This window comes from Pezoporus flaviventris, unplaced genomic scaffold, assembly GCF_033815535.1.
Source record: "Pezoporus flaviventris isolate CSIRO_AGI_PZ_B2104156 unplaced genomic scaffold, CSIRO_AGI_Pfla_v1 ptg000113l, whole genome shotgun sequence".
NCBI classification, from domain to species: Eukaryota; Metazoa; Chordata; class Aves; order Psittaciformes; family Psittacidae; genus Pezoporus; species Pezoporus flaviventris.
In genome coordinates this window covers 1,246,284-1,273,698 of record NW_026892661.1, presented here as the reverse complement: position 1 = coordinate 1,273,698, position 27,415 = coordinate 1,246,284, and the positions used below count along the sequence as shown (strand labels likewise).

Sequence of the window (27,415 nt, the reverse complement as noted above, 5' to 3'; positions counted from 1 at the left end):
GGGTGGACTCCTTTCCTGACACGTTTCCTCTAGCAGAGCCTCAGCTGGATTCACATCCCCCCCCTTGACCAGTTCCAAGTCCTCTGTGATTCACAGCCATGGCTCACGGTCGCTGGAATACTAATGAGAGAAGTGTTGATTTATCGAAGCCCTGGTGTTTCAGCACTGGATTAAACAGTCTATAAAGCATATTTGGACACATTACAGGATTAGAAGAATCCACCTGGGAAGTTCACTTCCTCCTTCCTCCGCTCTCTTGGAAAAAGACTTTATTTCAAGGGCACAGCACAGAGGTGCAGCAGAGATGGTTGGGGATCACAGGAACCAATGTGTGGCCCCCGCCACCATCCCTGCAGAGCCAAGGCCCACCCTTTAGTAATGGTAGAGTTTGATTTGCCTGTTTTCATCCAGTCTTAGCTGAAGTACGCTGGAGCTGCTGGCAGGGGGGTTCTGTGCCCCTGAGAAGGGAGGCCTGGCAGCTGGGTGAAGGAAAAGCCTGGCTTAGGTGAGGCATTAGCAGGCACGAGCAGAGCCAGCAGACAGGATAGGTACGGAGGGGCAGGAGCCAGGCTTGCACACATGTGCTGCATTTAGCCTGCTGCACCCAAGTCAAATGGAATTAAAGGGGGATTAGGGAATTCAAGGAGCACCGTGCGCAGGACAGCCCGAGGGATTTGCTGCTAATGCCGGTCACGCTGCCGAGGAAATACCGAGAGCTCCGGCGTAAGGCAGATACAACAGGAGCCTGGAACCATCCCCACTGACAGAACAGGGAGCTCTCACCCATTTGGCCCAACCACATGCTACAACGTGCCCTAAAACTGAGCTGGAGCAAGGGGGAGCTCAGACAGGGAGCCCAGCCCACCCTGCCCCACCGCCCCCCTGCCAGGGCCACGCGTCTCCAGGCACCCCGGCCTCAAGACACTGTCCCTCACTGCAGGCTGCTCAGCAGGGAATGCCCGCAGCAAAGCCCCTGATGCTTTCAGTGCTTTACAGCTCCTGATTCGCGCACCTCCTGCTGTGTGCTCGGACCTGCTGCAGGAAGCTGGAGTGCAATTAGGGACCCAGGCAAAGGATACAGTTTTGATTCCCTCGTGAAGTCTTTCAGCCATTTCTTGTTCATCCCAATCATTCCTTCAATACTTGTCCTGTCTGACTCACAGCTCTGGAACTGGGAGCGCTGCAACAGCCGGATTTGCTCCCTGTTGTACAGGGGACAGAAAGAGACGGTGCAAGTGGGAAAAACGGCGTCTAGGCAGAAATGATCCCACACCCACGCTGACCCAAAACTGAGCATGTGGCAATGAGTAACTGATGACATCTAACTTGTCTACTTAACACGTACCTTATGATTTTATCTACATGGTATATGGTGTGACCTATAAATCATTCCACAGAAAGGAAAGCACCACAATGAAACAAGAACAAGGAACAAGACCCTTACTCTGCAGGTACATATCCCAGCTTGTTGTCCAGAAGCCTGGAACTTCCAGAGTGCGATGGGAACCCACCTGGAAAACAGAGATTAAATACAGCCCCCCCAGAATCAACGGCATTCATATCTGGGTGCATTTGCTTTCCTGTACTATGGACACATCGTCCCCACAAGCTGAGCCACCTGCCAAGGACAGAGTGGTGTTAAGGAAACAGAGATGGTGAATCTATCTGTAGGTCACAGGAGGCTTCCAGTGAAGCAGAGCCCCTTCTTGAGCAAGAACTGCTTTCTTGGGTGTATATTAAAGGCTGAACTGCTCCAGAAACCAGATCAGCCATATGCTGCACTTCCTGGAATGAAGCTCTTATTCCTTATCTCATTAGCACCCTTCCTATCAGCAGCACCAGAGGATCTGGCCTTACCAGCGCTGGAGAGAACACGGTGAGAACTTGTAGGGCTGTGAAACCAAAAGCAAGCAAGCAGATGGAGTAAAGACAGGGACTGACTTACCTGGGAAGTACCTGTGCCATTTGTCTGCCAGGATGCTGTCCACTGAGCGTCCAGCTGCCAAAGAGTCACTAGAGCTCAGCCCAGAGCTCCAGGACAACTGGTCAGCCAAAGACGTCCTTGGCGGGGGCAGCCGGGAGCCTCCCGCATGAAGTCCTGGCAAGGAGGTACATGTGGAAACAGGGGTGCTGTCACAAGGCGTCGAGGTGAAGAGTGGAGACTGCTGGCTGCTCAGAGAGCCCAAGACACCAAGGACCCTGTTGAGTTCACTAGAGATACGCGTCACAGACTCTGTCAGGAACCTGACCTTGTCTGGCTCGGGGACAGCCTGCAAGTCAGCTCTCAAATCAACTGGGGGAAAAGAGGGGAAAAGAGGGGTCACTGGGAAGGCAAGGGAGACAGGAGACCTTCCCTGTCCAAGCTGACGCCAATCAATCTGTGCTAAGTGGGATACAGAGGCTTTGCAGCCAGGATTTGTGCCTTGGAGGCTGCTTTGGCACAGAGTGGAGCAGAACCATGATAGCAAGGACATGACCCTCCCATGTTGCAAGGACAGGGCCTGCCACACAAGTCTGGATATGCACGAGTGTGCGCAGCTGGTCTCCCTGCCCCATCCCTCCCAGTTCTACTGTACCCCTTCACACAGCCATAAACATAACAGCAATTCCCTTGCACATGACAGTCAGGCACTTACATTCAGGCTGATTTACATTTACACTGGATGGGCTGTTTGTATCCTCAGAGTCGCTGAGATCAAAAGTCACCATCTTCTTGCATGCAGCACTCTTCAGAGTGTCTTCATCTGAAAGCTGGGCAAAAGAAGGAAAATGACCCAAATAAGACATGCTGTATGGCTGCTGTGGTTTAAGGCACGTCTTATTTGGGTCCCTATTCTGCTCTCAGAGAATGTGTTTCAGAAACCCAGCTCTACTGGCAAGCACCACTTTCTGGCCACCATAAACAGCCTCACCAACAGGGACCAACAGCCCTGCAGAGACTTCAGCACAGGGAAGGGGGCTCTGGGCAGGTTGGAGCGCAGCCAGGCAGACCCGAGCAGCAGTGATGCTGGTGGTTACCTCCTCCAGCAGCGAGGACTCCAGCTGGCTCAGCTTCTCTTCTTTCTTCTTGAGCAGTACCTGTCCTTTCCGCATAGCAGACTTCATCTTGTCCAACTGCTTGGCTTCCTGCAGGGGGTCAACAGCCAAGCCAAGGAGGAGACGTGAACCAGAACGACAGGAAAGAACTGCATTAGTGGTTGGGGTGACTTTCATTATCTCACTTCTACTCAGCACTGGAAATGATGCTGCTGGAGTAAAGTTGCTCCCAAGTCTTGGAGAGCATGGGAAACGGAATGTACAGAGGGCAGAGCATAAGCCTCAAAGCCAGTTCACCCCAGGGAAAAGGAGGTGACACTTCCTCCACTTGAAGGTCCCAAGAGCTTCAACTAAAGCCAAGCTGCTGCACTGCAGCAAGCGACTGGGCTGCACTGCTCACCTCTTCCAGGTTCTTGCGCATGCCCTCCAGGTGCTGGGAGCTCTTGGGATCCTGCACCACCTCCTGGGCCTTCTGCATGTCCTGGTGCCACTGCTGCTTTGCAGCTTTCAGTGCCATGTGCCTCTTCTTCATGGAGCGGGTCTGGGTCACCAGGAACTCCTTGGCATTCCTGATGGAGATCCCTTCCGCAGAGATGTAGCTCCTGACACTACATGAGAGAGACACATGCTCCTGCCTTCCTGTGCTGCACCCTCCTGCTCGTAAAGCCAAAGCAGACCCTTCTCCAGAAGCAGCTGGTGTAAGATACTCACTGATCAACCTGCAGGTCACTGTCCTCATGGCTTTGGGCAGGCGGGGAAACAGGCTCTCCAGATGAGTGCTGAGGAGTTGAAACACGGAAACAACTGACATTTGTACGGGAAACAGAACCCTAGAACCCCATGAGAATCCAATTAGGAGCCAACATTCACAATGCCATCATCAGGGTAGGGCCCAGATTCAAAATCAGTGCCAGGGATGTTCTTCATGGGACTTTTCAAAAGTAACAAAGACATTTCCATCCCTGTTTTGACTCCAAGGGCACTCAAGTATCCCACACTCCTTTCCTCCCAGTAATAAGAGACAGAAATCAGCCCTAAACATATTGATGTCCCCTGGCAAAGAAAAACGCATCACTGCATCTCAACCGACTCCAACCAGAAGGAACAAAAGCTGGGATTTTCAAGGGAGTTACAGCCTCAGATCTCACACTGCAAGCACCTTTACAGTCTGCTTTACTCACAGCTTGACTAGCTTCCCTCAGGTCTTCAGCACGGAGCTCAGCTTCCTCCTTTGGAGATTCCACACTTTCTTCTGCCTCCAGTTGTTTCAAAGTGTCCTGTTTGCTTCTGATGGCTGCGTCCAGCTCACTGCCACACAAAAGACAACACTTGATTACACCGCAGGTCCATCTAGCCCAGGAACCCGTGTCTCAAAGCATCTTATTAACCTCATCAGACAGGTGGAGAGAAGCCAAATGAATGTGACGAGCAGAGGTGAAGGGGCAAAATTACACAGCAAGTGAAAAATAGATCGGGAAACGGAGCCCAGGACCCCCGTGCCCTCAGCACACAGTAAGACATTAGGATTCTGAAAGAATATGGTCCAGCACAGGAGCAGCTCAGAGGTAAGGGAGAGGCCCGGGCGAGGTTTCTGTCAGGGCAGAGGGTAGATGTGCTTGTACCAGAGGAAATCCCTCATGCTCTCACCTCTTGTGCTTCTGCAGCCTCTGCTTTCGGGTCTGCAGCAAATCCACCTGAGCCTCCAGCTCAGCCTTCTTGTCCTGGAGCTCTTCCACAGACTTCTGCAGCTGCCGGATAGACTCCAGGAGGCTGGAATGCTCCTTCCTGCTCTCCTCTAGCCGGAGCTGAGAGGCTAAAGCAGCTTCCTAGAAGAAAGCCAAAGAATCCCTCACAGTTATCTCCCCAGCACCAAAGCAAAAGGCACACAACGTGCAGGAGCTGGCTACCTGCACAGCGCACAGGAGGTCCCAGAGCTACCCAGGCACACACCATGCGCCAACCCTGCAGGCACAGAACTGGCTCCTTCTCTTAGGAAACAGCTTGGAGCTGATCAAACTGCCAGCAGGATGGCACTCCAGACCTTCACGCTCACAACTTAGGGGAAGCAGTTTGCTTCTTCAAAGCCACAGTTGTAGTGTGCTGCCCTCATCCCCAAAGGAAGAGCAGCACAGCACCTCTCCAGAGCCAAGGCATACGTACGTCTCGCTCCAGCTTCGCCTGCCTGTCTTCCTCCAGCAGCTGCTGCCTCTTCTTCCTCAGAGACTCCTCCTATACACAGGTAAGACAGCAGGTGAGTGTCAGAGGGAGGAGATGCTAATGCCCAGCAGCACTTGCAGCAGGCCAGGCCTAAGTCCCAAGACCATCTCAAAACCTGAGGATTGTTGTCAGTTTTGCTTTATTCCCCCCACACGTTCAAGATCCCCTTCCTCTATTTGCCTTCAAGGGAGAAGTTAGGCATATCTGCGTTCCCCTGCAGTGTTCGGGGCTCATGGTCATTTCCACAGGATCCTGCTTCTGTGAAGCCTCTGCTCACCTCCACCATTTCTTTACCTTTTCACTTCCTCGCCCAGTGCTGCTGGGAAAGGAAGGGCTGACAGAAGCAATGTTATCTACAGCCCTTGGCACGGGCCAGGACTTAAGAGATCTGGCAGGCGAGAGCATCAGCCAGGGATTTCTGCCAGCTCCACTGGAGCATTTGGAGTGCTTCCCTCTCCCACTGCTACCCAAGATCCAGAAACCCTCACTCTTTTCACAGCAGCAGGGAGAAGAGGAGGTAAATCAGGAAGGGGCTGACTGAAATCTGACACGATGCCGAGCAGAACATGCCACCTTGAAAGGCTTTAATGATCCCCCTGTCACTTTTACAGCCACTTACTGTCTTTCACTGCAAAGACCAGCCACGAGGCTGTACTGCCAGGAGCACTTAGCCCTGCTCTGCCTGGAGATGGAGGTTTTACCTGTAACCTTCATGGCAGGAAAACCCCTGGCTGAGCACTTCTGCAAAGCCTCCCAGGAGAGGCTGGGAGAGCCGTGGGGACTCACCTGGCTCAGGAGCTGTGCTGACCTGGTCTGCGCGTTCCTCATGCGCATCTCCAGCTCGCTTTCCAACTCCTGCACTTCCCTCTCCTGCACAGAGACGCTGAGTTAAAGAGCAGCGCGAGTTCCTCCCGCACCAGGCACAGCTCTGCCACCACACCGGGACCTGGGAAAGCACATCCTGCCCGTTGTGGTGCAGAGGGCGGGAGGCACACGAGGTGCCAGGGCTCCCAGGCCATGCCAAGCAGCGCAGCACACGCTCACCTTCTCCCGGTGCTTGTGCTGCAGCGCCGCGAGCCGCTCGCCCAGCTCTGCCTGCAGCGCCTTCACCTCCAGCTCATGCCGCTGCCGCAGGCGCCCCAGCTCGCCCTGCAGGCCCTCCTGCAGCTCTGCTCTTTGCTTCCTCTCCTGTTTGGTGCCAAACACAACCAGGAACAGCGCTGAGTGAAGCCCAGGGTTCTCCAGCAAAGCATCGCGACAGCACAGACAGCGAGGCCGGAGCTAACACCAGCTACAGCAGGTTAGAACCTTTTGCTTACAGGGACAACACTGTTAAGGAAATGGCTCAAGAAAGAAGAAACAGCCCATGAAACTGAGGTTGTGTTATGTACTGCTGACTAAACAGTCAAAAATGGGAGGCAGGCGGCTTTCCAAAATGGGTACCCACAAATATCATGCAGAAATCCACAAAAGCACGTGGAAGCTGCCCTCACAGAGAACATTTTGACAGCTTATCCTTATAACCCCAGCCTAAATTCACTTTACGTCACGGCAACAACGGCCAGAAAGAGAGTTTCCAGTTCTAGGAGTGGCTGAGATAGACAGGACTGGCAAGTAGCTGTGTGAGCCCAACTGAGCAAGCCACCAGTCACCTCCCAACCCCACTGCTCTCACCCAGCAGTACCTCCTCCTCATACTGATCCTGAACCCGTGCCAGAGCCTCCTGATGCTCCCGTTTCATCCTCTCCATTCTCCTCTCATGGTCCTTCTCCACTTCCTGGCGTTTCTCTCTCATCAGCTCGCTGAGCTGCAGGGGTGACACAAGAAGATGTTTCTCTGAACTACAGCATCAGACCCGAGCAGCCCCCCCAGGGAACAACTCACACATGAGCAGAGGGACTGAAGCTCAAGAGTACTTTGCAAGTGGGATCAGGCTGTGGCCCGGGTAGCACAAAGCACCCTGGTGAGGTTAAGATGCTGCAGGGGTGCTCTTCCCCCTCGCACCACCGTCACCCTCGGGCAGGGGATGTGGCCTCTCAGACCCCAGGACACATCCAGTGAGAGATGGTGAGGGACCATCAGCAAGCCAAGGTGAATACTTGCCTCGTGCTCGTATTCTGTCAGTCGATAGGCTTTCAGCTGCACTTTCTGCTCTGCTCTCTGCAAGTCTTCCCGCAGCTGAGCCTCCTCTCTCCTCTGTGCCTCTGCTATCTGGGTCTGCAGGCTGGAAATGACCTGCCATGAAAGCCACCCCCAGAGATTTGTCACCCTTCTGACAAGATCCATTCAGCGTCCTCCTACGGAGAGCAAGCAGCATGGCAAAGACCAGTGTGTGCAGTCTCACCTCCCCCTGCTTGGAGCTTGTCCAAATGCTGAGCCAGACCGGAACCACATTTAGCAAGTGGAAAACATTAACACCACCCTCCTTGGGCACCTTTGGTGGCAGTGTGGGAGAAAACTATTTACACTGTAAGGACACCAGCTCTTACCTTACGGTGCTTCTCTTCTGCTGCCGATTTCAGCTGCCGAAGTTCACTTGCAAACTCCTCCTCCAGCTCTTCCATTGCCTGCAGGCACAGGAGCAAGACAGGCTGCTGGAAAACCTCCATGTGTGGGGACACACCACACAAGATGAATTTGCCATTATCATCTCTCCACAAGCACCAAAAGCACAATGGTAAACCCCTTCCAAACCAGAGCACACGCAAGGAGATCTCAGTGGATCTCAATCGTGCTGTGCTGGAAGGACTCTGAACTGCCCAGGCTCTCAGGAGGACTAAAGCAGCAGCCAAAGAGGTGATCAGATAAAGTGGCTTGGTTTAGCTCGGCAGAGACACGGTGATCTTTCTCTCTTCTTCACATGCAACACGGCCATGTAAGTAATTGTTATTTAATCACCCCTGCAATAAAACCTGGGGGAGTACTCCTCCCCACCTCAATCAGCCTCTAACATCATACCTTAGCATCTTTCCTCTGGTTTAAGTGAGCCATTGTTAAAACACATACTGGTGTTATTTCATCTCAATGCTTTAGCTTTGCAACACAAGCCCTAGCTGGGCATAAAGATCTCACCTTCTTCTTTTCCCCATCTAATCTCAACCTGAGCTCTCTCAGGGATTGGTCCTTCTCATGCTCCAGCTTGGTCATCTCTTTCTGCTGAACTTCCTCCATTTCCAGCTTCACTTGCTGCAAAACAAGCTGCTGCTTCCTCTCCAGGCTCTCCTTCTCCATCACCTGCTGGAATTCCCACTCTTCTCTTAGTTTCTGCAGTGTGGCCTCTTGCTCTGCCCTGGTAGGTTTGCAACAAGAGTACAGATAGAAGTTGGTACTTTACCACTGGACTCCATTTAGGAACCAGAGCCAAGAGACGACAGCACATGCAAGGCAGAACAAACTGAGAATCACAGCACACCATTCACAAGTATACCAATTAAGGCTTTGGAAAGAAACAGCAAAGCAGCCAGTGAAATAGGAAATAACCAATTGTAGGTTTTCCAGTGTCTGCCTCCTCCAATTGATTCCACAGGCCTTAAGAGCTGTTAAACAGAGACATCCGCCCAAACCAAGCCACGCTGCAAACTGCTCCTCTCCTTACAGGTGCCATTTCTTTCACTTACGTGGCCCAGAGCTGTGGCCCAACATCACAGCAACACAGCATCACGTTTCGGGCCTTGTACTTGCTACCTCAGCAGGGTACCAGCCACAGGAGGCTCGGGAGGGCTAACACCTCCGCTTGGAGCCATTGCTGGTGACGTGTGAGACGCTTCCCTCCCAGAGCAGCAGTTTACATCCCCAGGGATGGCAGGAAAACTTCCCACCTTATCTTCTCCTCCTCTGCTTTGGTCTCGGAGGCAATTTCAGCTCGCAGCTTTGAGAGTCTCTCAGTTTCTTCCTTTCTAATACGCAGCTCTTCCTCCTCAGAGACCTTTGCCAAATCTTCCCGTAGAGCCCTGAGAGGTGAGCAGCCAAAAACAGAAACAAGGTTCAGGAGGCTTTAATATCTTCAAGTGAGGCATTCTCAGGGCTCCAGACCAACAATTCCCCTCCACGCATCAGAATCTGGCTGTTGGCACAGGAGCATCGAACCTCTGTTACAGCGTGCTGCATCCTCATGGATGGCACTTGGGGCTGGGTGTTTTCCTGGTAAATTCAATCAACTCCTATTAAATGAAAGCAGGCTCCCAGCCAAGGAACCTGGATGCCCTATTCCTTAAAGCCTTGTTTGGAAGTCCCTCTGTAGAACATACGGTACCAGAGGTTCAGATGGGTCCTCTGGGGTAACCTCATCTCCTCTAATGCTCCAATTTGCAGTCCTGTTACTACCATCCAGGCAGGGTTTGAACGCTGGCCAGGTGGTAAAGCTCCAAGCACCGAGCTAGAAACTTCTCCCAGGTTAACCATAAGAGACAGGTTCCGAGCTCTGCAAGCTGCATGTGTATGGAACCAGAGCTCACCCCACAGGAGATGTGGGAATGCTCCCCCCTCTTCCTGAGGCAGGCCGTGCTCTCCACACACAGCACTGCCAGCAGACCACTGCCCATTGAGATATGCAGATCCTCACACACAGCACTGCCTCTGCCAGGAAAAGCCCTGTACTCCTCTTCCCCAAAAGCCTTTTTCTTGCCTCCTTTGTCAATAGCTCTGCAAAACAGCACCACCTCCAAGGTGATGGCCTATAGCAGCCCAAGCCTGTGGCCCCCAGCAATGAAATCACAGCTCAGAGCAGGAACAGGAGGGAGATGGAGTAACAGAAGGAAGTACCTGAGGGATTTTTCTTTTTGCTGACGAAGCTTCTCAGCTTCCTCCTCCTCCTCCGGCTGCCTCATCTCCTCCTGGAACTGCTGACTTTTCTCCTCCTGTGCTTGCAATAAGTGTGTTATCTCTTGCCTGTGCTCCAGCTCATCGGCTGCTCCCTCCAGGGACTCTTCACTAGGCTGGTTCAAGGACTGCTCGTGTTCAGGTTGCTCCTCAGGTTGCCTATCAAAAAGAGAAGGTTCCTTTGGCAAAAGTGTGATGGAAAACTGAGTCACATCACGGAACAGCAACATTCCCCCAAACCAAGAATCCCAGAGCCACCTCCTCTAGAAACATCACTGTCCAAGGGAAAGGAGGAGAGAATCCCAATGGACCACATCCCTTGCTGGTTAGCTCACGGGAGCTGAGGACCAGCAGCACAGGCAGGCAGAGAGGCAGGACACAAGGTGGGTACACACAAGCTCTCCTCCTGGAGCACATGCTCCAGGCTGAGCAGTGCATTACCTCCAGTACCAGTGTGGGGATGCCCCCATGGGCTGACTCCCAGAGGAACTCTGACTGACAACCTCAGCAGCACTCAGGTCCTGATAACTCCTGTTTTGTCCCACTAGAGATTACCTTGCAAGGGGAACAGGAAGGCTCTAGTAGCCCTGAAAGCCAGGCACTACAGCAGATGCAGGCAGTACCTGTGTGCAGCCCAGGGACTAGCAGCGTGGTGCTGCTGGACCACGTACTTCCCTGCCATCGCAGTCTGAAGTGTGCTGGGAGCCTGGCAGCTCCAGGCAACAGAAAGCCCGAAGCACTCAACAAATTCAAACCCAATCTGCTTCTAATTAAGCTTTTTTCAGACAGAGAGCAGTAAAATCATAAGGTCTGAGAGAGGCTGAAGGGGAAAGAGGGGCAAATGAAGGTTGAGCTAAGAAAAAACTCATTCTTTGCTAGTGAAAGCTGGAGCAGAAAGGTCTCATCGTGCTCTGTCCTAGCATAAGGCAGAGGGACTTCTGTTTTGCCAGCAATCAAGGAAATAGCAGCCCCAGCAATACAGGCTTGAGTCAGAAGAGAAAAGGTCACTTATGCAGCCATTAGCAAAAAGAACAGGACAGGAAGGAGCGGTTGTGTTCTGGAAAAAACCCACTTCATTATTGCTTCCATGGAATGCTGCCTGCTCTGGGCCTGCTGCAGAGGAGCCTGCAGAAGGTGGTGTTCATCTCCTGTGCTGCCACTTCCACCTTTTAGCACGTTCTTCCTTCTGCCCCAGTTCTCGCTTAAAGGGAGATCCGTCCAACGCACACATTTACACAGCTCAACACGATTCCCGGGGGGAAAGGGAGATCCTGTGCTGGTGCCCACAGCACAGATCCCTTCTCCAGCACTCAGCCCTGGGAGGCACCCTGCTTTCCCCCATTGCACCTGCTGGTCTGTCACTTGGCACAGAAAGCAAAGTCAGCACCACCACTTCTACCGAGCTCTGCTACGGCAGAGGAACCGGGGGGACAGATCTGCAAAGAGCAGCTATTTAGTGCAGCAACAGAGCACTGGCTTTAGCAAGGAACCTGAGCTCTGCATCCTGTGCTCTGAGCTTATTATATCCCAAAGCAACCAGTGCTCCAGCGACTGGAAAACTGGGGTGATTGGGTTCTGTTGTTCCCCCCGTCTGTGTGAAAGCGTCTCCCAAAGCAGGGTGAACGCTCCCAGCTTCATTAGCGATGCTGGCAAAGAGGAGGAGGCTCCTCCAAGCACAAAGCAACTTCCCTCCAGCCCATGGCTCCTGTGCCACAGAGCCCAAGGGCCGAGCTGCTGCCCTCCCCTCCCCAGGACAGGCTGTTCACTTGGCACTCGGTGAAACAGCTGCTTGGATTTGCATATGGAGATGCTGGAGCACTGCTGTGCGCACCAAACTGCATCTCCTGGCGCAGCGACTGCACACCCCAGCTTCTACCACCACAAAGGGGAACAAAGAGACAAACGCTGTTGTGTTTACAACACCAGGGACTTAAACAAAGCCCTTACGCTTCTTGTGGGGCAGCAAGCTCCTCCAGACTGCCTGGGATATCCAGCGAGCCCTCCTCTGACTCCGCTGCCACGGCCTCCTCCACATCAGGGGTCTCTAAAGCAAACCTCTTCTCCTGCGGTGCCTCACAAGGACTCTGATCCCTCTCGCTTTGCAGCACAAAAGAGGGAACACAAGACTGGGTTAGCACAGATCAGTCTGGGGCTGCTGCAGGTAGCAGTGCCTGCCAGCGGGACCCATTGCTGCAACACGGGTCGGCCAGAGGCACAGCAAAGCTCCCAGCCATTCAGGCTAACAGGCAGCTGAGGATTGCATGGGTGCCAGGCTCAAAATGCTGAATTAATCCCTGGATTACCCCCCTCTCTTTCCAGGTCCTCACAGAATCTCCCCAGGCTAAGTCAGCCCTATTAGCAACGCTCACACTGTTGTCCAAATTACAGATGGGAATACTGGCAGGCACGTTTACATCTACAACCCTACTTCACCTTGGAGGTACAGAGAAGAGAGACAAAGCAAGCAGGAGCCAGCTTTACAGGCAGAGAGGAGGAGAGGATGCACAGCTGGGAAGCAGGTACCAAGTGATAAGGAGGCAATTCCTGCAGGCACATTCTGGGGGACCTTCACATGAACAGCTCCTCTAAGAACAAGGCTGCAAATCCCAACTGCACGCAGGCAGTCATTAAGATGGACTGCAGCTTCTTCTGTTCACAAGTGCTCCTGGCACAGCAACAGCTTCTTGTTCCCAGTGCCCCAGAGTACACGTAACTGTGCAGAGGCTAAGAGGTTTGACACGATTCATCTATAAATGCCACAGGCTGCAGCTCTCAGAGGGAGGGAGAGGGCTCGAGAGAGCCCAGGTTCAGACCATCCTGGCACAAGCGTGATGTTCACAGCCTTAGAGAGAAGTCAGAGCTGTGAGGGAAGCAGAGGGCACCTCCGCATCTGGGGCAGCCACAAGGAAATGAGAGCCAGAAGCTACCAGGAAGCTGAAACAAAGCTGAAGTCTGCTGAGACAGTACTAAGAAGGTGGAAGGAGAAGAGAGAGGCTTAGTGAGAAAGCAGCGTCTCGGGGTGTTCTACAGGGGACGTCTGTGACCAGAGCAGAGCAGGGGGGACATGACAGGAAAGTCATCCAGAGCCGGGGCTGTCCACACCTCCTTTGTGGCTCTGTTTGTACCATACCTCTCGGCAGCTTTTGTTCTTTTGCTTTGCTCTTCCTCTATACTTGCTTTGCTTTGGTCTTTTTCCTCTTCTCCCAGCTCCTGGGCCTGCAGGTAAAAGCAAAGTGTGGAGTTTGCTGGCTCCTTCCCCATCCAAGCCTCGCAGGACCTCACAGTGGTCCTGCTGAAGGGCAGCACCCTCTGGTCTGGTGCATCAGCAGTGAGCCCGGGGACCAAAGAGCATCCAGAATCCCAGCTGAACATGCCAGCCTCCTCTCCTGTAGGTAACCAAGGGTCTCAAAGCATCACAGGAATGCCTTGCAGGAATGCTTCCAGCAGCACAACCAACAGGCCTGGGAGCTCAGCTCCCCAGGGTGTCTCAAGTTAGGGTCTGGGGGCTGTTTTTCCAGCACAGAAGATGAACTCCCTGCCAGCACCAAGCAGTTTGGATGCAGGTTTGGTTTTCCTGAAGGTCCTCTCACCAAAAACTAACTCCCCAGAAAGTGTTGGACAAAAATCTCCTAAATGAGGAATGTCACACACAGAGAAGTAAAATAACGTGCTGTGGCCATAAAGCAAACTGATGTATGGGCTGTGCCCAAAATCACACCAGCACTCAGCCCTGCCTCACAACCCAGCTCTCGGGCAGATGGGGATGGGCAGTATCCTCAGGGTCTCACCTACCCAGGGATTCCAGACTCCTTGCTCCAGAGCAGAGTGGTTTTGGTGCTGAAGCGGCTGATTTATGACACAGTAAATACCTGACACACGAACAGCAAATATTTGAATATGGAGTAGTCAGCTGCTCCCTCTCCCACCTGCCTGTCCCCACAGCAGGCACACACAGAGGGCACCGCGCTGTCTACCTGGGGAGGGAAGAGCTCCCCTCTTGAAGCTGTCAGCCCCACAAGAGGAAGCAGCGAGGCCCCATCCTCTGCTGAGGTTCCTGGTCCCATCGCCAAGCTCCTGGGGAGCGGAGGCACAGGAGGGAGCGTGCTGCGGGGCAGGGCTAACCCAACACGGAATCAAAGCAGCGGCAACCTATGCACGTGCTCGGCAGAGCAAACAGCAGAAGGATTCCCTGCGAGTGCTGTCACCTTCCATCCCATCAGCCCGGCCGCCGCTCCCGAGGCAGCCCCCCCCGCCTCCCTCCTGCCCCGCTGTAAGTAATGACTGCAATTCCCGCGAACCGAGCGGCTCAGCAAATGTTTCCTGCCTCAAAATGGGCTCTGTCACCGCTGCCTGCGGAGGGGAAAGGAGAGATGGATGGGGAATGAGACCTCACTGGGAACAGGGATAACCAGGGTAACGCTGCTGAGCCCACGCCCGCAGCCACAGCTGCACCCCTGCCCCACCGGCCTTGCCAAGGAGGGCAGTCCTGCCATGGAAATCACGGGCTGCAGGAATCTATGGACACGTGGAGAAGGTGAGAACAACGCCTGCCTGCAGGGAACAAGGGCTGATTTTAACCCTCAGGACCCCAGCAGTCCCAGCGCTGGACACAGCTCTGTTTTCTGCCCTGTCCCACACTCCTGACACAAAGCCAGTCTCCTGGACACAGTCTGTTATCTGTCATCCCACCTCCCTGTCTCCTCCCTCCACACAGCACAGATCCCACAGGACCTCAGCAAGAGGATCTCACTGTCTCCAGTACACACCAGTTTACATTGCATGCCTGCCTCCATCTCCTCACCACCATCACCCCCTGTGCAGCAGCAGGGCCAGCAAACAGGATGCCAGCACTTTAAATGCCTGTTAAGTGGAGGGTGAAAGGAGCAGATTCCCCACTGCCAGCAGCAGGGCCAGGTCTAGCAGGAAGCAGCACACAGGCCCTGCAAGCTACCACAGCTCCTGCCAAAGGAGCCCAACCAAAACCCTCCAACACTGCTTGCGCAGCTGCTGTGCAGCGGTGTTTTAAGCCCACCTCTCTGCTCCAGACAGGGCTGTAATGAGCTCCAGACGTGGCTGCTCCAACCTGACATTTGTATGCACTGTGCCCGTGCTGCAGCAGGAGGGAAGGGGGAACACAGCAGGCGCATGGTTTGTTTTCCCTTCACATCTGATTATGCTCATTATTAGGCACAAGAGGACAGGTGTGATCTCCAGACATCCTCACAACCCGCACTGCTCCTCTCTGCCGGGCAGGTGAGAGGTTGCCACACAGGGCTCCTCCAGCGTAGCCCATCAGCTCACAGTCAGAGCAAGGCTGAGGAGCCGCAGCTGGAGCCAGCACACACGGATGTGCCCACCGAGGTGGTGCAGGACAGGGTAGCTGCAGCGTGGGGCTGAGCAATCAGCTCCATCGCGTGCTGAGAAGACAAGGAGAAAACCTCCAGATGCACAGCACTTGTTCAGGCAGAGCTGCCTGGTCCGAGCTGCAGCCTGGGCTAACACAGTATAGGAAACACAGATGTGCAAGCACATGTACACTCCTTCCTGTGCCACAGACTCACTGAAAGGAGCCTCTTTCTCCCCTTACATGAAAGCAGGCAAGACAACCAAATGCTTAAAAATAAGCTTCCCTGGACCAAAATCTGTCAGAGGGAGCCAGCCTCCTTTTCCTCCCATCTTCGCACTTGTGTTCTGGTACACAAATCCTTCCCATCTGCTTAAGGGAAAGAAAGGGACAAATATACCCACAAAAGGAAAGAGACTCAGCTTCCCACCATTCCCTTGGAAAGCCATTGACCTCCTGGGGCAGGGAAGCTCACGTTTGAGATTACATGCTGCAGCCCTCACAAGCCACCTGCACTCAAAGTTTGTTCCTTGTGTAGATACCTACATCTCATCTCTGCAGACAAACCAATGCTCAGGTAGTGCTGCTGTAACCCCTGACGCTAAAGCACATCACTTGTGTTCGCCTCTGCGAAGCCCCTATACCAACAGCATCATCCTGTTACTGCTGCACCACAATACAGTGTTTGATCCAGACTGGTCCCTGATCACACATAGAGAACTGACCTTGCACATGGGGTTGTCCACAGCAGCAGACAGATCCTCCACATCTGCTACCTGCTCAGAAAGCCAGTTCTTGATGCCCTAAAGCAGAAAGGAGGAAAGGGTCAGTGGCCGATGAGCACACACAGGTTTGGCCAGAGACCCCGAGACTGGACCCAAATCCTCACACAGCTTGAAACACAGCTATTGAAACCAATAGCACAGGTTACAGGACACAGGAGATGGCCACCCCAGTCCTGCAGGCACCCGTGGCACTGTGTCCCACCCCAGGGACAAGGAGCTTTTAGTGACTCACCACAGGCCAAATCACCTCACGGTCCAAGCAGTTAGAGACTTGCAAGTCCTCCACACAGTTGCTGGCCTCTGATGCCTTTGAAAGCCAAGAGGAAACCTGTGTTAGAGCCTGTGCACATCCTACCCCTGCAGCCTCACGCCGGCATTCCCAACAAGGTGACAACCGATGTGGGAAGACAAATCTGGCCCCTCCATAGCACAGTGACCCACGAGACAAACACAAAGCATCACAGGGAGACAGGGGCAGGAGAGGGGACTGGGGAGGGCAAAGAAGTGCTCCTCAAATACCCCTGACAAAAGGCACTTGCTTCCTGTGCTTTGCTCCTTCTGCACAGATCTCTCTAGCTCCGAGAGCTCCCCAGCCCACCACATAAACGGGTAAAGCCACACAGAACAGTACCATGGTCTTAAAAGGTCTTTAAAGGTACACCTTGGCATGCCTAACTGCAGCAAGGGCTCCTCTGTTCAGCGTGAACACACGCAGAACCCTGCTGACTTCAGCAGATCTACCCAGATGTGTAAAGCAAGTGGGCAGGTGAGTGTAAAAGCAAAGCTTTCAAATTCCAGCTCTTTGGGACAGAACGTGTTTTCCAGGCTGTTTTACCCCTTAGCATCTCTTAAGGATGCTACACAGCAATGGAACTAGAAAAATCCTCAAAATCAGCAGGAACAAAGCTAGACTGGAAGGAAGGAGTTTATCAGCTCTCATATTCTAGCATTTCTGGAAGACACTGAACCAGAGCATGTGTGTGTCTGGCACCCCAGTTGCAGGGGCCAGGCCAGGAACCCATCTGCACCTTGTGACGCTCGATGGTGCCAGAGATGGCACAATCAGCTACCCCGGTTCTAGCTGCTTCTCCTCCTCCTAGGAGAGCTGCAGGCAGGGAGGCACCGTGCTCACAGAGGAGAGCTGCAGCTCCAAGCCAGCCCCCAGGTACCGTCCTTCCCACTCTGACCCACACCTCCCATCGCATCCCTCCGAAGCTGCGAGTATCACGGCTGGCAGCTCACTTTACACTTTTGTCCCATCTCTGCATAAGCTGAGAGAAACAACAGAAGGAGAGAAACAAAGCAGCACGGACAGCTGGGCTTGGTGTGAACTTCATTATAAACCTGCTTGCTTAGTACAGATGGCAGCACTGAAAGCTGAGACTTATTTCTCCTCCAAGACTCAAAACCTGTGTCTCAGTCCAGGGTTTCTGCCTGTCGGTTGCTTTGGACAGCACTTTGTGCACGCAGAACAGAACCATTTCCCAGCTCAGTGCTAAAGATGCTGATCTGGGAATTCAGAGCACTTGTGCCCCCCCCAGGAACACCCTGCTGACTAGCAAAGCGCTTACGCTGCCTTCACAGAAGACACCTAAGTGCTCCAAGAGCTTCGCTGAAGCAGGGCCTTACAAGGCAACAGGAACAGGCACGGCAGCTTCCACACCAAACCCAACCACGCAGGGAGGTCTCTTACTTCGCCAGGATCCAGCTTGCCATCTGTTTCCAGATCAGTTGCTGCTTCTTCCCTCATTTCATTCACCATCTCTTCACCAACAGACAGGGGACCAATGGGAGAAGCCAGGTTTACCTGATCTTCCTCAGCAGGTTCAGCAGCTGGACATGCAGCTCGAGGTGGCCCAGGACCACTGGGAGTATCTACCCCTGCTGCTCTCCTTTTCTGCAGGGACTGCAGCAGCTCAGCAGCAGCAGAGATGTCACATTCCACCTCAGGATCAGGCTTGCCCAGTAGGTCATTCCCAGTGTGTTTCCCACCAGACTCGTCCTTGTCGTGGTCAGACAGGCTGCTGTCAGCATCGCCAAGAACGACTTCAATGGGAGTCGGAGGGCACGCAGCATCGGAATCCAAGGAAAACTCTTGCCCTTCTTCAGCATGTCTGGATTTTACAGACTCCTTCTAGGCAGCAAGTCAAACACAATTACAGCTACAACATCCTTTACCCGCTCTCTGGGAGGATGCAGCAGTCAGAAAGAGCATGGGTTCTGCTACAGCAAAGTCACAGAGCTTTGGGTGACTTCCAGACCAGTTTGATTTCTTTTTACAAAGTCCCTTTCAAAGACAAGGAACTCCATTGGGATAAACACACTCATTTGCTGGGCTCAGAGCTGTTTGGGTTTTGGTTCTGGTTTGTTAATCTGTCGCGGATATCTATCCACAGGGGCTCAGGTCATAAAAGGTAGCTGTGGTTGCCCTAGGCCCGTCAGCCCCTGGGAGCACCCTGCATGCTCTGCAGGAGACCCATTTCTGCTTCCACCTTTCATCTGTTCCGTGAGAGATGGAAATTTACAAGAGGCTGGTACTGGACACGTAGCTTCTGCCTGAAATCAAGCAGAGAGGAGCAGACAAGCTGGAAGCATCCCACCTCCCAGTGGGACAAACCGGAGGGCAGGCACCAGTTCACGCTCTGAGCTCAGAAGAGGGCTGTGACTGACACAGCACACTCAAGGAGAACACAATCCCGCACTAAAGCTTAGTCACCCTGAGCTCCAGGTGCCTCTCCAGCAGTGGGGAGGCCACACAGCTCACGAGAACAAGCACGACAGCCAGGAGGAAGCAGGAAAAGGTTCCCTCATCAGCATGCGAACAAAACTGCTAGCACGTCCCACTTTCTCACTGTTTTATTAATGCTGTGGTGTCTTGTCAAACATTAGCTGCATCCTGTGTACAGCATGTACCACACACAGACCGCATATTTTAACGATGTATTTTTATCAGAGTGCAACTGGAATGCTGTCAGCTTGAAAGCCGGCGCTGCAGCGCACTGACAGCGCCTCTCCCAGCCCAGTGCTGGTCTGTGGGACCTTCCCAGGGCTGAGAGCAGCATCCATCAGCATCCATCAGGACAACAGAGAAACCTCATCACCAGCTACCCAAAGAGGTGCAGCCCAGAGCCCCACCTGTGATTCAAACCAAAGTCTATGGCCCCTTTCCAGTGTGGTGCCTGCTCAGCAGAGGTTTGAACACGCACCACTGAACCACCAGCCAGCCACAAAGGCTTCATAGCACCTGAAGTCCTGAACCCAGACAGGCTTGTGCAAAAGGCACTGCCCCACGGCAGTAACACTGAAGCAGTCCTCACTTTTAGCTGGGGTGGAGGGCACCTGGAAAGTCGTGCTCCCTTTGGGACAGGCTTGCTTTAGAGTTCTCCTTGAGCCCTGTCTCCAGGACATCTGACAGCACCCAAGGAAAGGTACGCCTGATGAGAGCAGCGAGGTTTATGTACACAGATGTACATGTAAAACAGTACAGAGACACTTCCCTTTGAGGAGCACAACGCCACAACAGAATACACCAATGACTCCAGTAACACCGTGCACACAAAGGCTTCTCTCCAGGCAAGTTTACCTCAGTTACTAAAACATCCCAGCATAATCTCTTTAGCTGGCAGAATCCTGCTTTAAGCACAGATACAGACAAAGCTTTTGTCAGCATTACACCTCAATGATCACAAATGCAACTCTCTGGAAGAGCTCTGCCAATCCGACACGCAGGTGGAGGAGGAGGGAGGTTTTCCCTGTGCACAAACAGGCTATGGATTTTCCATGGATTTCAGAGCTGGGACAAGTCAGTCAGGATATAATTGGCTTTCGCTGATCTTTTCACAAGCTGTAACACATTTTCCCCGCAGCTGAGTGACGCTAACTGATGTGAAATTTCTGCCCGTCAAATCCTTATGTCCAGACTTCCAGTGATCAGCACAAGCCTGGAGAAAAGCACATCAATACCAGCGGGACCAGCTTTGGGAAAGGCATCTGATCCAGAAATGAATCATCAGGATGAACAGCGGCCCCCAAAACTGAGCCCTGCTCATCTCAAAGAGATGAAGTCCACAGGGGGTTAGGTTCGACAGACCTCATCCGGGTAGCATTTGCCCTGCGGTTTTAAGTTTACACCTCTCTTCATGCATGTAATGCAATACCCAGCAAAAGAAACAAGGCAAGCAGCTATCAGGCACACACCACAACACTCAAAGCTGCCTACTGCATGCACAGCTTCAGTGACATCATGAGAACAGAGCCATGATATCAGAGCCACTCATCACCTCCCTCAGGCTGCCAGATTCTTCTGCAGGGCTCCTTCGGTGCTGGAGGTCAGCATCAGCAGCATCAGCAGCATCAGCTACCCAACTGCCACAGTATTGCTCCTCTGCTTTGCTCTTCTCCTAGTGGGTGAGGTAACGCATCCACTAGCAAAAGTCTTCACAGCTCCTTTCCAAGCTGCTCCGGTCATCCAGATGTGCCAGGTCACAGCCCTGGGTCTCACACTGCATCTGCCCTCCAGCTCAGCAGCTTTCCAGCTTGGGAAAGGAGTTCACAGGAGCTCAGCAGCTCCCAGGCCCACATTCCCCAACAAAACCCTTTCTGTCTGTGTGCTTTGCTGTGGCTCACTACAGCAGCTCTCAGGCACGCTCCCCCAGCACAGGGAGAGCAAGGCTGTGGTGTGGACACAGGAGCCATCCTCCCCTTCCACTGCCATCCCTGCACTGGTGTTTCATGGATGTCTTTGTTTCCCAGGAAGCAGCAGCTCTGCTCCCTGCGTCCCGGCAGTACCACACAAGCTCTATTGCACGGTGTTTATTTACAGACAGCTCCTGTTCACACATCTCCATCTGACAGAGCAGCCTCGTGTGGCAACTCCCCACCACACAAAGGACCCCTGACCCCCAGCGTTTACCCAGAGACTGACCTGGACAGGAGGCAGAGCACTAAACCTCCCAGGCTGCAAGCGTGCCAGCAGGGGATCACTTCTGCTGCTGCACGACCACGTCCCCAGGCACCAGAGATGCTTCCAGACCTTCCCCTCCTCTTGCCCCATCCAGCAGTATCCCAAAGCCCTTCTGTATGTTAGGGCTCAGAGTCTCATGTGTCTGCAGTGACTATTCCAGCTCAGGAATTCAGGAGACAAGAAGCTGGGTTTGGGCAAGAGCTAAGCCAAGCCAACCAAGCTTCCTACATGAGGCCCTCTCACCAAGAGTACATTCTAAGGACACATAAACCTCACACCTCGAGGTCCCCAGCACCTGACTTGGATTTCATTTTCACTGCCTCTTTCCCAGCTAACTCCCTCCTTGCTCCAGAAAAGCCCACAGAGGGAGGCAGCATTCCTTTCCACCTCTCTTCCCTCTCTCCAGACGCTCATTCCACCTTCAATGCAGCCTCCTCTCTCCCTCAGCATCCTTGTGTTTCAGCAAGTCACTAAACCCTCATGCTGCTTTTCTCTGGATACAGGTATTCGACCTTGATGCACAGGCTACACGAAGCCACGAGGCTTTTCTCTCTTCACCCCATTACACCTTAGATTTCCCCCCTTAAGGTTCATACTACAAATCCTTTCCTCCCGTTTTGCAAAGGAGCTGGAGAACCAGGCTTAGGCTCACTCATAGGAATGCTTTTCTACTGCCATCTCATGGAAGCACACCAGAATTACCTTTTCCAGGGCAATTCTAATATCAGGACTAAGATACCCCCGTCTGGGTTAACCGAGCCTGGCTGTTGGGCAGCAGCTGCCATTTCACAATAGATTCCTGAAGCTCCGCACTGAAATGCCGACAGCTCTGTTCTGGACACGTTAACATTCCAGTGATGAACTGGACCCTAAAAGGCTGCTGCTTGTTTGGAGACCAGGGAGTCAGCCCTTTCTTTCTCCCTACTTTAGCGTAAGCCATTGCAGTTCCACCCAGCACTGTGAATGGACTCACTACCAAAGCCCCTGACAGCTTAGTTCCTGTGTGCAGTGAACAGGATAAGGCAAATGCTGTAAAACACTTTAAGAGAAATTAATTTGCCTTTCAGACAGTGGAAGAGATTTCAAAGCAGTGAGACAGGATTAATGTCAGCACCGTCGGGCTGCATCACCGGAGCTGCTTGCCACGCACTTCCCATTGTGCCCTTGTCACCTTAAGCCTCATCACTGCTGAGAGGCATGGAAAGGCAATGTCTGCACGAGCCCACAAGTGTCCTCAAGTCGCTGCTGACACTGCCCCAGCCACAGAATGTCAGCAGTGCAAGAAGGAAGAAAACAGCTTTCGGGTGACCACACGCAATCCACATGGAAGGTTTAAGATTCCTGTGGAACTAAGTGTGAGAAAGGCATTTCCAGAGCACATTCCCCTCTGCTCTCCCCAGTGCCACCACTGCCACTTCAGCGGAGAACAAGACTTCTTTCTACACTCACTGAAACAAGCAGCGCAGAAGCAAACCTTCCTCAACAAGCCTTCCTCCTACAGCAAGCACAGTGGCACCTCTGCTCCGAGGCTCTCACCTTTCTGCTGCTGAAGAGCCCTTCTCCAGCTTGCTTGTCACACCTACATCACTTCAGATTTCTCTGCTTTAGAACTAAACGAAGCTCCAACATGGGCAAAGATGCCATCTCCTCAAATCCCACCCACCAACCACAAGCATTCTCCTTCAAGCACAAATTTGCACCCAACACACAACCCCCTGTCCCCTGCAGACCACATCTGGTTTCTCATACACTCCCCAACCCTGCTGCTGTGCCTCCATCAGCCTGCTCCGGGTTGGTCCTGCTCACAAATGGCTTACCTCAGAGTCAAAGCTGCCTCCCAGGGCACTGACATCCACATGCAGGTTTTTGAACAGTCCTCGTGTCTCATAGGAGCTCTAAAGTATGGAAAAGCAAAAGAGGGATGGTCAAAACTGAGTTCTGACCCCTGCAACCCCACCAGCACACAGGAACTGCGGGTTCCTAAGCCTCAAGACAGTAAAGCTATAGCACTGCTCCCAGGCAACACACCTACAGCCCCTTCCTTTTGGAATTACCTCATGGCAGACGGTGACTTACAGGGAGCACCATGACAGAAAAGGATTAGATGCTTTTTGGTGACCCAACAACGCAGAGGAAGCACAGCACAAACTAAGGCCCTGAGTCAAATGGAACAGCTACGGTCAACCACCAGAGCATCAGTTTTTCATTCTCTGAGGTCTCCTGCACTACAGTTACTGACTCACATTAAGAACCAAGGCACAACCCACCTCATTTTCACTTCCTTCCTCTTCACTTCTCCTTTTATCTACAGCCCCTGGGTTGAAGGAACTCTCCTCTTCGCAGACCAAGTCCAGCAACTTCTTCATCTGGTTGGCAGCCTTACAGGTCTCTGCAGGCTGTGGGGCCAAAGAGAAGGGAGGTGAGAGGACAGCCAAGGGAAAGGGCGGACACAAACCCACTGAGACACTGGCCAGCAGCAGGGGAGCTGCTGAATTCCAAGAAGGTGCTCAAGATTGTGCTGCTACCCTTGTTCTGCTAGAGCCATGGCCAGTTGGGAGAGCATATATTCCTTATGAGGCCATGCTGTCCCTTAGATCAGAGGGTCCTGTCCTCTAGGATGACAGCTGCAAAACCTGCCTGTGCCTCAAAACACTGGTTCAGTCCTGCTCAGCCCATAATAAAAGCAAAATCCTTGAAATCACCAGTGATAAGGCTTAGCCAGACTAAAACCTTCAGTGAAGGTGCTGATCTGTATGTTTGGCACTACACTGGTTTTGTTTCCTTTCAAAAGACTGACCCGCTTGGAAACCTTGCATTCCTCCAGAAAACTCTGCTTTTCACTTTTTATTCTTAGCGAATAGTTGAGGGACAATATGATTTACCACATTACGTTATCCGTAATGCATATCACACAAATCAGTGTTCTACTCAGATGAACTTAACAGACTTCTCCCGCCAACAGTAACTGAAACAGTTCTTTCTTTAAATCTGCCAATCACAGCAGAAGCAAGCTCAGCACAGATTTAGTACTGGGCTCCCTAGAAACAGCAAGAGAACAGTTACCACTGGTGAGGGACAGCAGGGAAGTGGGGTTTAACAGACATCACAAATGCTTCTCAGTGTCCCCATCCCGAGATGCTCTGCAGCGCATTCCCAGAGCCAGGACCTTACCTGTGTCCCTGCTCTGGTGACGAGGCCGGCGGGCGCGGGGCTGCCAAGCTGCAGGGGGAGCGGGCTGGGGCGCAGGCTGGGGAGCAGGGGTGCTGGGACCCCACGCAGCGGGGCCAGGCCCCCCGGGGGCACCTGCACGGGTGCCAGCAGCATGCCTGCGGGCTGGAATGTGCACAGAGCTCACTGACACAGCACGGGACATGGCTCCTCACAACAGACAGGACCAAGCCCAAACGAGACCCACCACCACTGAGAGCTGCCTGTGAGACCCAACGCCCAGCAATGCCCAGCACGATACACACTCTGATTTACTCACACATTTTGTCTTCCAAAGGCCCATCTGAATACAGTGATTTACCTTACAGCAGCAAGGCAATCCAGAAAATCAATGGCCATCACTCCAAACCAAAGCGAGAACAACAGCCACCACACCAGTTCACACGTACCCACACACAGCACCCTCTGGGAGGGCTCTTAGCCAGTGCCATGCACCCAAGGCAAACTGGGCAGCTCCCCTTCTGCTCTGCTGCTCTGCACAGCACGAAATGAGTGCAGGAGAAACCATTCTGATGGCAAGAAGCCTCCGACTCTCCCCAAGCTGCAATTACCACCTCGTTTTAGACAGAGATCCAGGCTGCTTCCTCACCTTACACCAGTGGAAAAGTTACAGACAGCACAAAGCACTCTGCTGCAGCACATCCACAAGAAGCTGCTAAATACATCTCTCCCCTTCAAAAGGCAGCAAGAGCCCAAGGAGCCATCCAACATCCTCCCCTCTCAGCAGCTCATGTTTGACATCAAGTTATCCCCCCCCGAAACGTGACCATGACCATGGAGTTCCCACCCCATGACCCTGCACAGGTTCAGCTCGCAGCACACATATGCCAGGGTTTTCTCTGTAGCACGTACGCCAGCCCATGCTCCAGCAGAGCACGTGCACATTCAGACATCACAGCTCCTCTGCGCTGTGTCTGCACCAGGCTGCAGACTGAAAGCAGAGCTAAATCACTCTTAGGCTGAGGAGCAGGGAGATGAATGTGCACCAATCCTTCTTCCACAAAGTCCCTGCCACAGCAATGGCAACAGAATAAATCACACATTCCACTGTAGCAGAATAAATCACACTGATTATTTTCTGCAGATGGCCATTAACCGCAAGTTAATGCAGAGCAGAGGATGTTAGCTGTCCTTCAGCAAAGATAAACCCGCTTCCATTGGGCTAATTAAAACTTGCAGAGTAATCTCCACTTTACCTGATATTTATAGTCATAGTTCTTATCAGTGAGCACCACCACATGCGGGTAACTGGAAACCTGAGTTTGTGACGTGGTGGAGCCGCAGCTGGGCACCCCCAGCAGCACAGCAATCCATTAACATTAAACACACTGACCTTTCAGATCATTTCTTACTTCAGAACACGAGAGTCAGTGACTTCTTATTAAACTGAGGCAATTACTTATGGACAAACGGTTTGGGCAGAACAGAGCAAAATGATCCAGCTATTCCCAGAGGAAGACAATGACATTTCTAGACAGCATCTATGACAGCAACAACAGGTAATCTGACTGCAGTCTCACCTCTGCTTCTCCCAAAAGCATCCATTTATCATGAGAACTCTCTGCCCAGCCTCCCCAGAAGCACTGCAAGTGGAGTCTACTCACAGCAAGCTTCTTCAATGACTGCTTCTCCTTCTTGCTCTTCTTCTCTTTCTTATCTTTCTTCTTCTTCTCTTTCTTTTTCAAGCTGCCAGACGCCAGCAGCTTCTCTCGCTCCTGAATGACAAGCTTTCTGTAGTGATCATCACACGGGTGGTCCCACATGGATTGGCCATTAGCAAAGTTGAAGTAATAGATCTCACCAGTGATGTCTTGGCTGCATGGCAAAACCACCATGAAAAGGTGAAAGAGCACATACAGATAGAGCTGCACGTTCCAGCACATCCTTACTGAATCACCAAGAGCCCAAAGACACATTGGTGTGAGGAAGGAGCTCTCTTAGAGATTGCTCACATCCACATCCACATCCACATCCAACTTCCCATCAGACTGCCACTGATGTGGGCAGCACAGAGCAGGGAAGGGCAGGACCCCCACCACTGACAGAGCTCTCACCAAGGCTTCCACCCAGGAGGAAGCAGGGCCACGATGCCTTCCCTGGCCAACCACAGCAGCTCCGGCTCCTTCTTGGGGTCAATCCCGATCGTCCGGGCATAATCCTGGACTTCTGGAAAGCAGAAGAGGAACCAGTGGAGGTGATCCGCACCAGGCACTAAGCAAGAAAGCCAACTTCCCCAACTAAAGCACAGCACCCAGGGGAAACAGAGCTGCCAGAGTGGCCCATGTGTCAGTGGACGCACTGTGCCATGGTTCCCTGCCAGGCTGGAGGCAGACTGCAAAATGGCATTTATCTTTACAACCAGAAAGTTAATTGTTCACCCTGTCTTCTACAAAATCCCATCTATTCTACCCTCACGCTCTCCCCAGTTCCTATTTTCTTAATACACTGGCAGTGACTTGCACGCACGAATCCCATCTCCCAGCTCCCGGGAGGGCAGGATCCGTTACCTTGCTCACTGGGAACATAGGTGTCATCGTAATCTTCTTCCAGGATGATCTGGTCACCGATGCGCACCATGGGTTCTTCCATGGCTTTCTGCATCTGGCGGCATGAAGGAAGCGACATAGGAATCACAGTGATCATCAGCTGCGGCGGTGTCCTAGCAGGGGCCGGGATGCCCGAGCATCTTTACCGCATAGCGATGCGCTCCGGCTGCAGGAGGGGCCCCACGTGCCCGGCACCGAGCAGCCACCTCCGCCCGCGCCGGGTTTAAAGCCTTACGTAAAGGGAGGCTCAGGAGGAACGGTTAATCCCGGGCTTAACTCCCGGGGCCGCGCTGAGCCCAGGCAGCGCCGCGCCGCTCCCGTCCCCAGCGGACCCGAGCAACGCTCCCGGATGCGGGGGTTCGCTCCAGATCCGTTGCCGTCCCTCAAGGCGGGGTCGGGCCCCGTTCCCGGGCCCCGTTCCCGGTCACCCGCTCCCCCCGGCCCCGCAGCTCACCCCGCACGGCCCAGCCCCGGGCCC

The 27,415-nt window shown here is 53.1% G+C and overlaps 1 protein-coding gene across 1 annotated transcript; it reads right to left on the bottom strand.

Moving 5' to 3' along the window:
• Positions 1-166: 166 nt before the first annotated feature.
• CEP164 (centrosomal protein 164) lies at positions 167-27,057 on the bottom strand. The gene is made up of 31 exons (XM_061478145.1): positions 26,899-27,057; positions 26,446-26,557; positions 25,996-26,206; positions 24,335-24,496; positions 23,431-23,559; positions 22,981-23,058; positions 20,481-20,600; positions 17,894-18,334; positions 16,433-16,507; positions 16,141-16,218; positions 13,202-13,287; positions 12,019-12,168; positions 10,015-10,230; positions 9,072-9,203; positions 8,326-8,542; positions 7,743-7,820; positions 7,357-7,488; positions 6,938-7,060; positions 6,298-6,441; positions 6,040-6,123; positions 5,197-5,265; positions 4,684-4,862; positions 4,218-4,344; positions 3,748-3,815; positions 3,437-3,644; positions 3,019-3,126; positions 2,637-2,751; positions 1,946-2,293; positions 1,445-1,511; positions 1,080-1,202; positions 167-472 (listed from the first exon to the last, which is right to left on the bottom strand). Exons 1-31 carry the CDS (start codon positions 27,032-27,034, stop codon positions 373-375), a joined length of 4,416 nt encoding a protein of 1,471 aa, XP_061334129.1. The 5' UTR covers positions 27,035-27,057; the 3' UTR covers positions 167-372.
• Positions 27,058-27,415: the final 358 nt, after the last annotated feature.

What these genes read in the sequence shown, in the direction of transcription:
- CEP164 (XM_061478145.1), bottom strand. Translation starts at nt 27,034, where the DNA reads ATGATCACTGTGATTCCTATGTCGCTTCCTTCATGCCGCCAGATGCAG. An exon ending in AGGCTGCAGAAGCACAAGAG is followed by an intron (nt 4,345 to 4,683) that starts GTGAGAGCATGA and finishes TTTGTGTGGCAG; the next exon opens with TGAGCTGGACGCAGCCATCA. An exon ending in AGTGACCTGCAGGTTGATCA is followed by an intron (nt 3,645 to 3,747) that starts GTGAGTATCTTA and finishes TCTCTCATGTAG; the next exon opens with TGTCAGGAGCTACATCTCTG.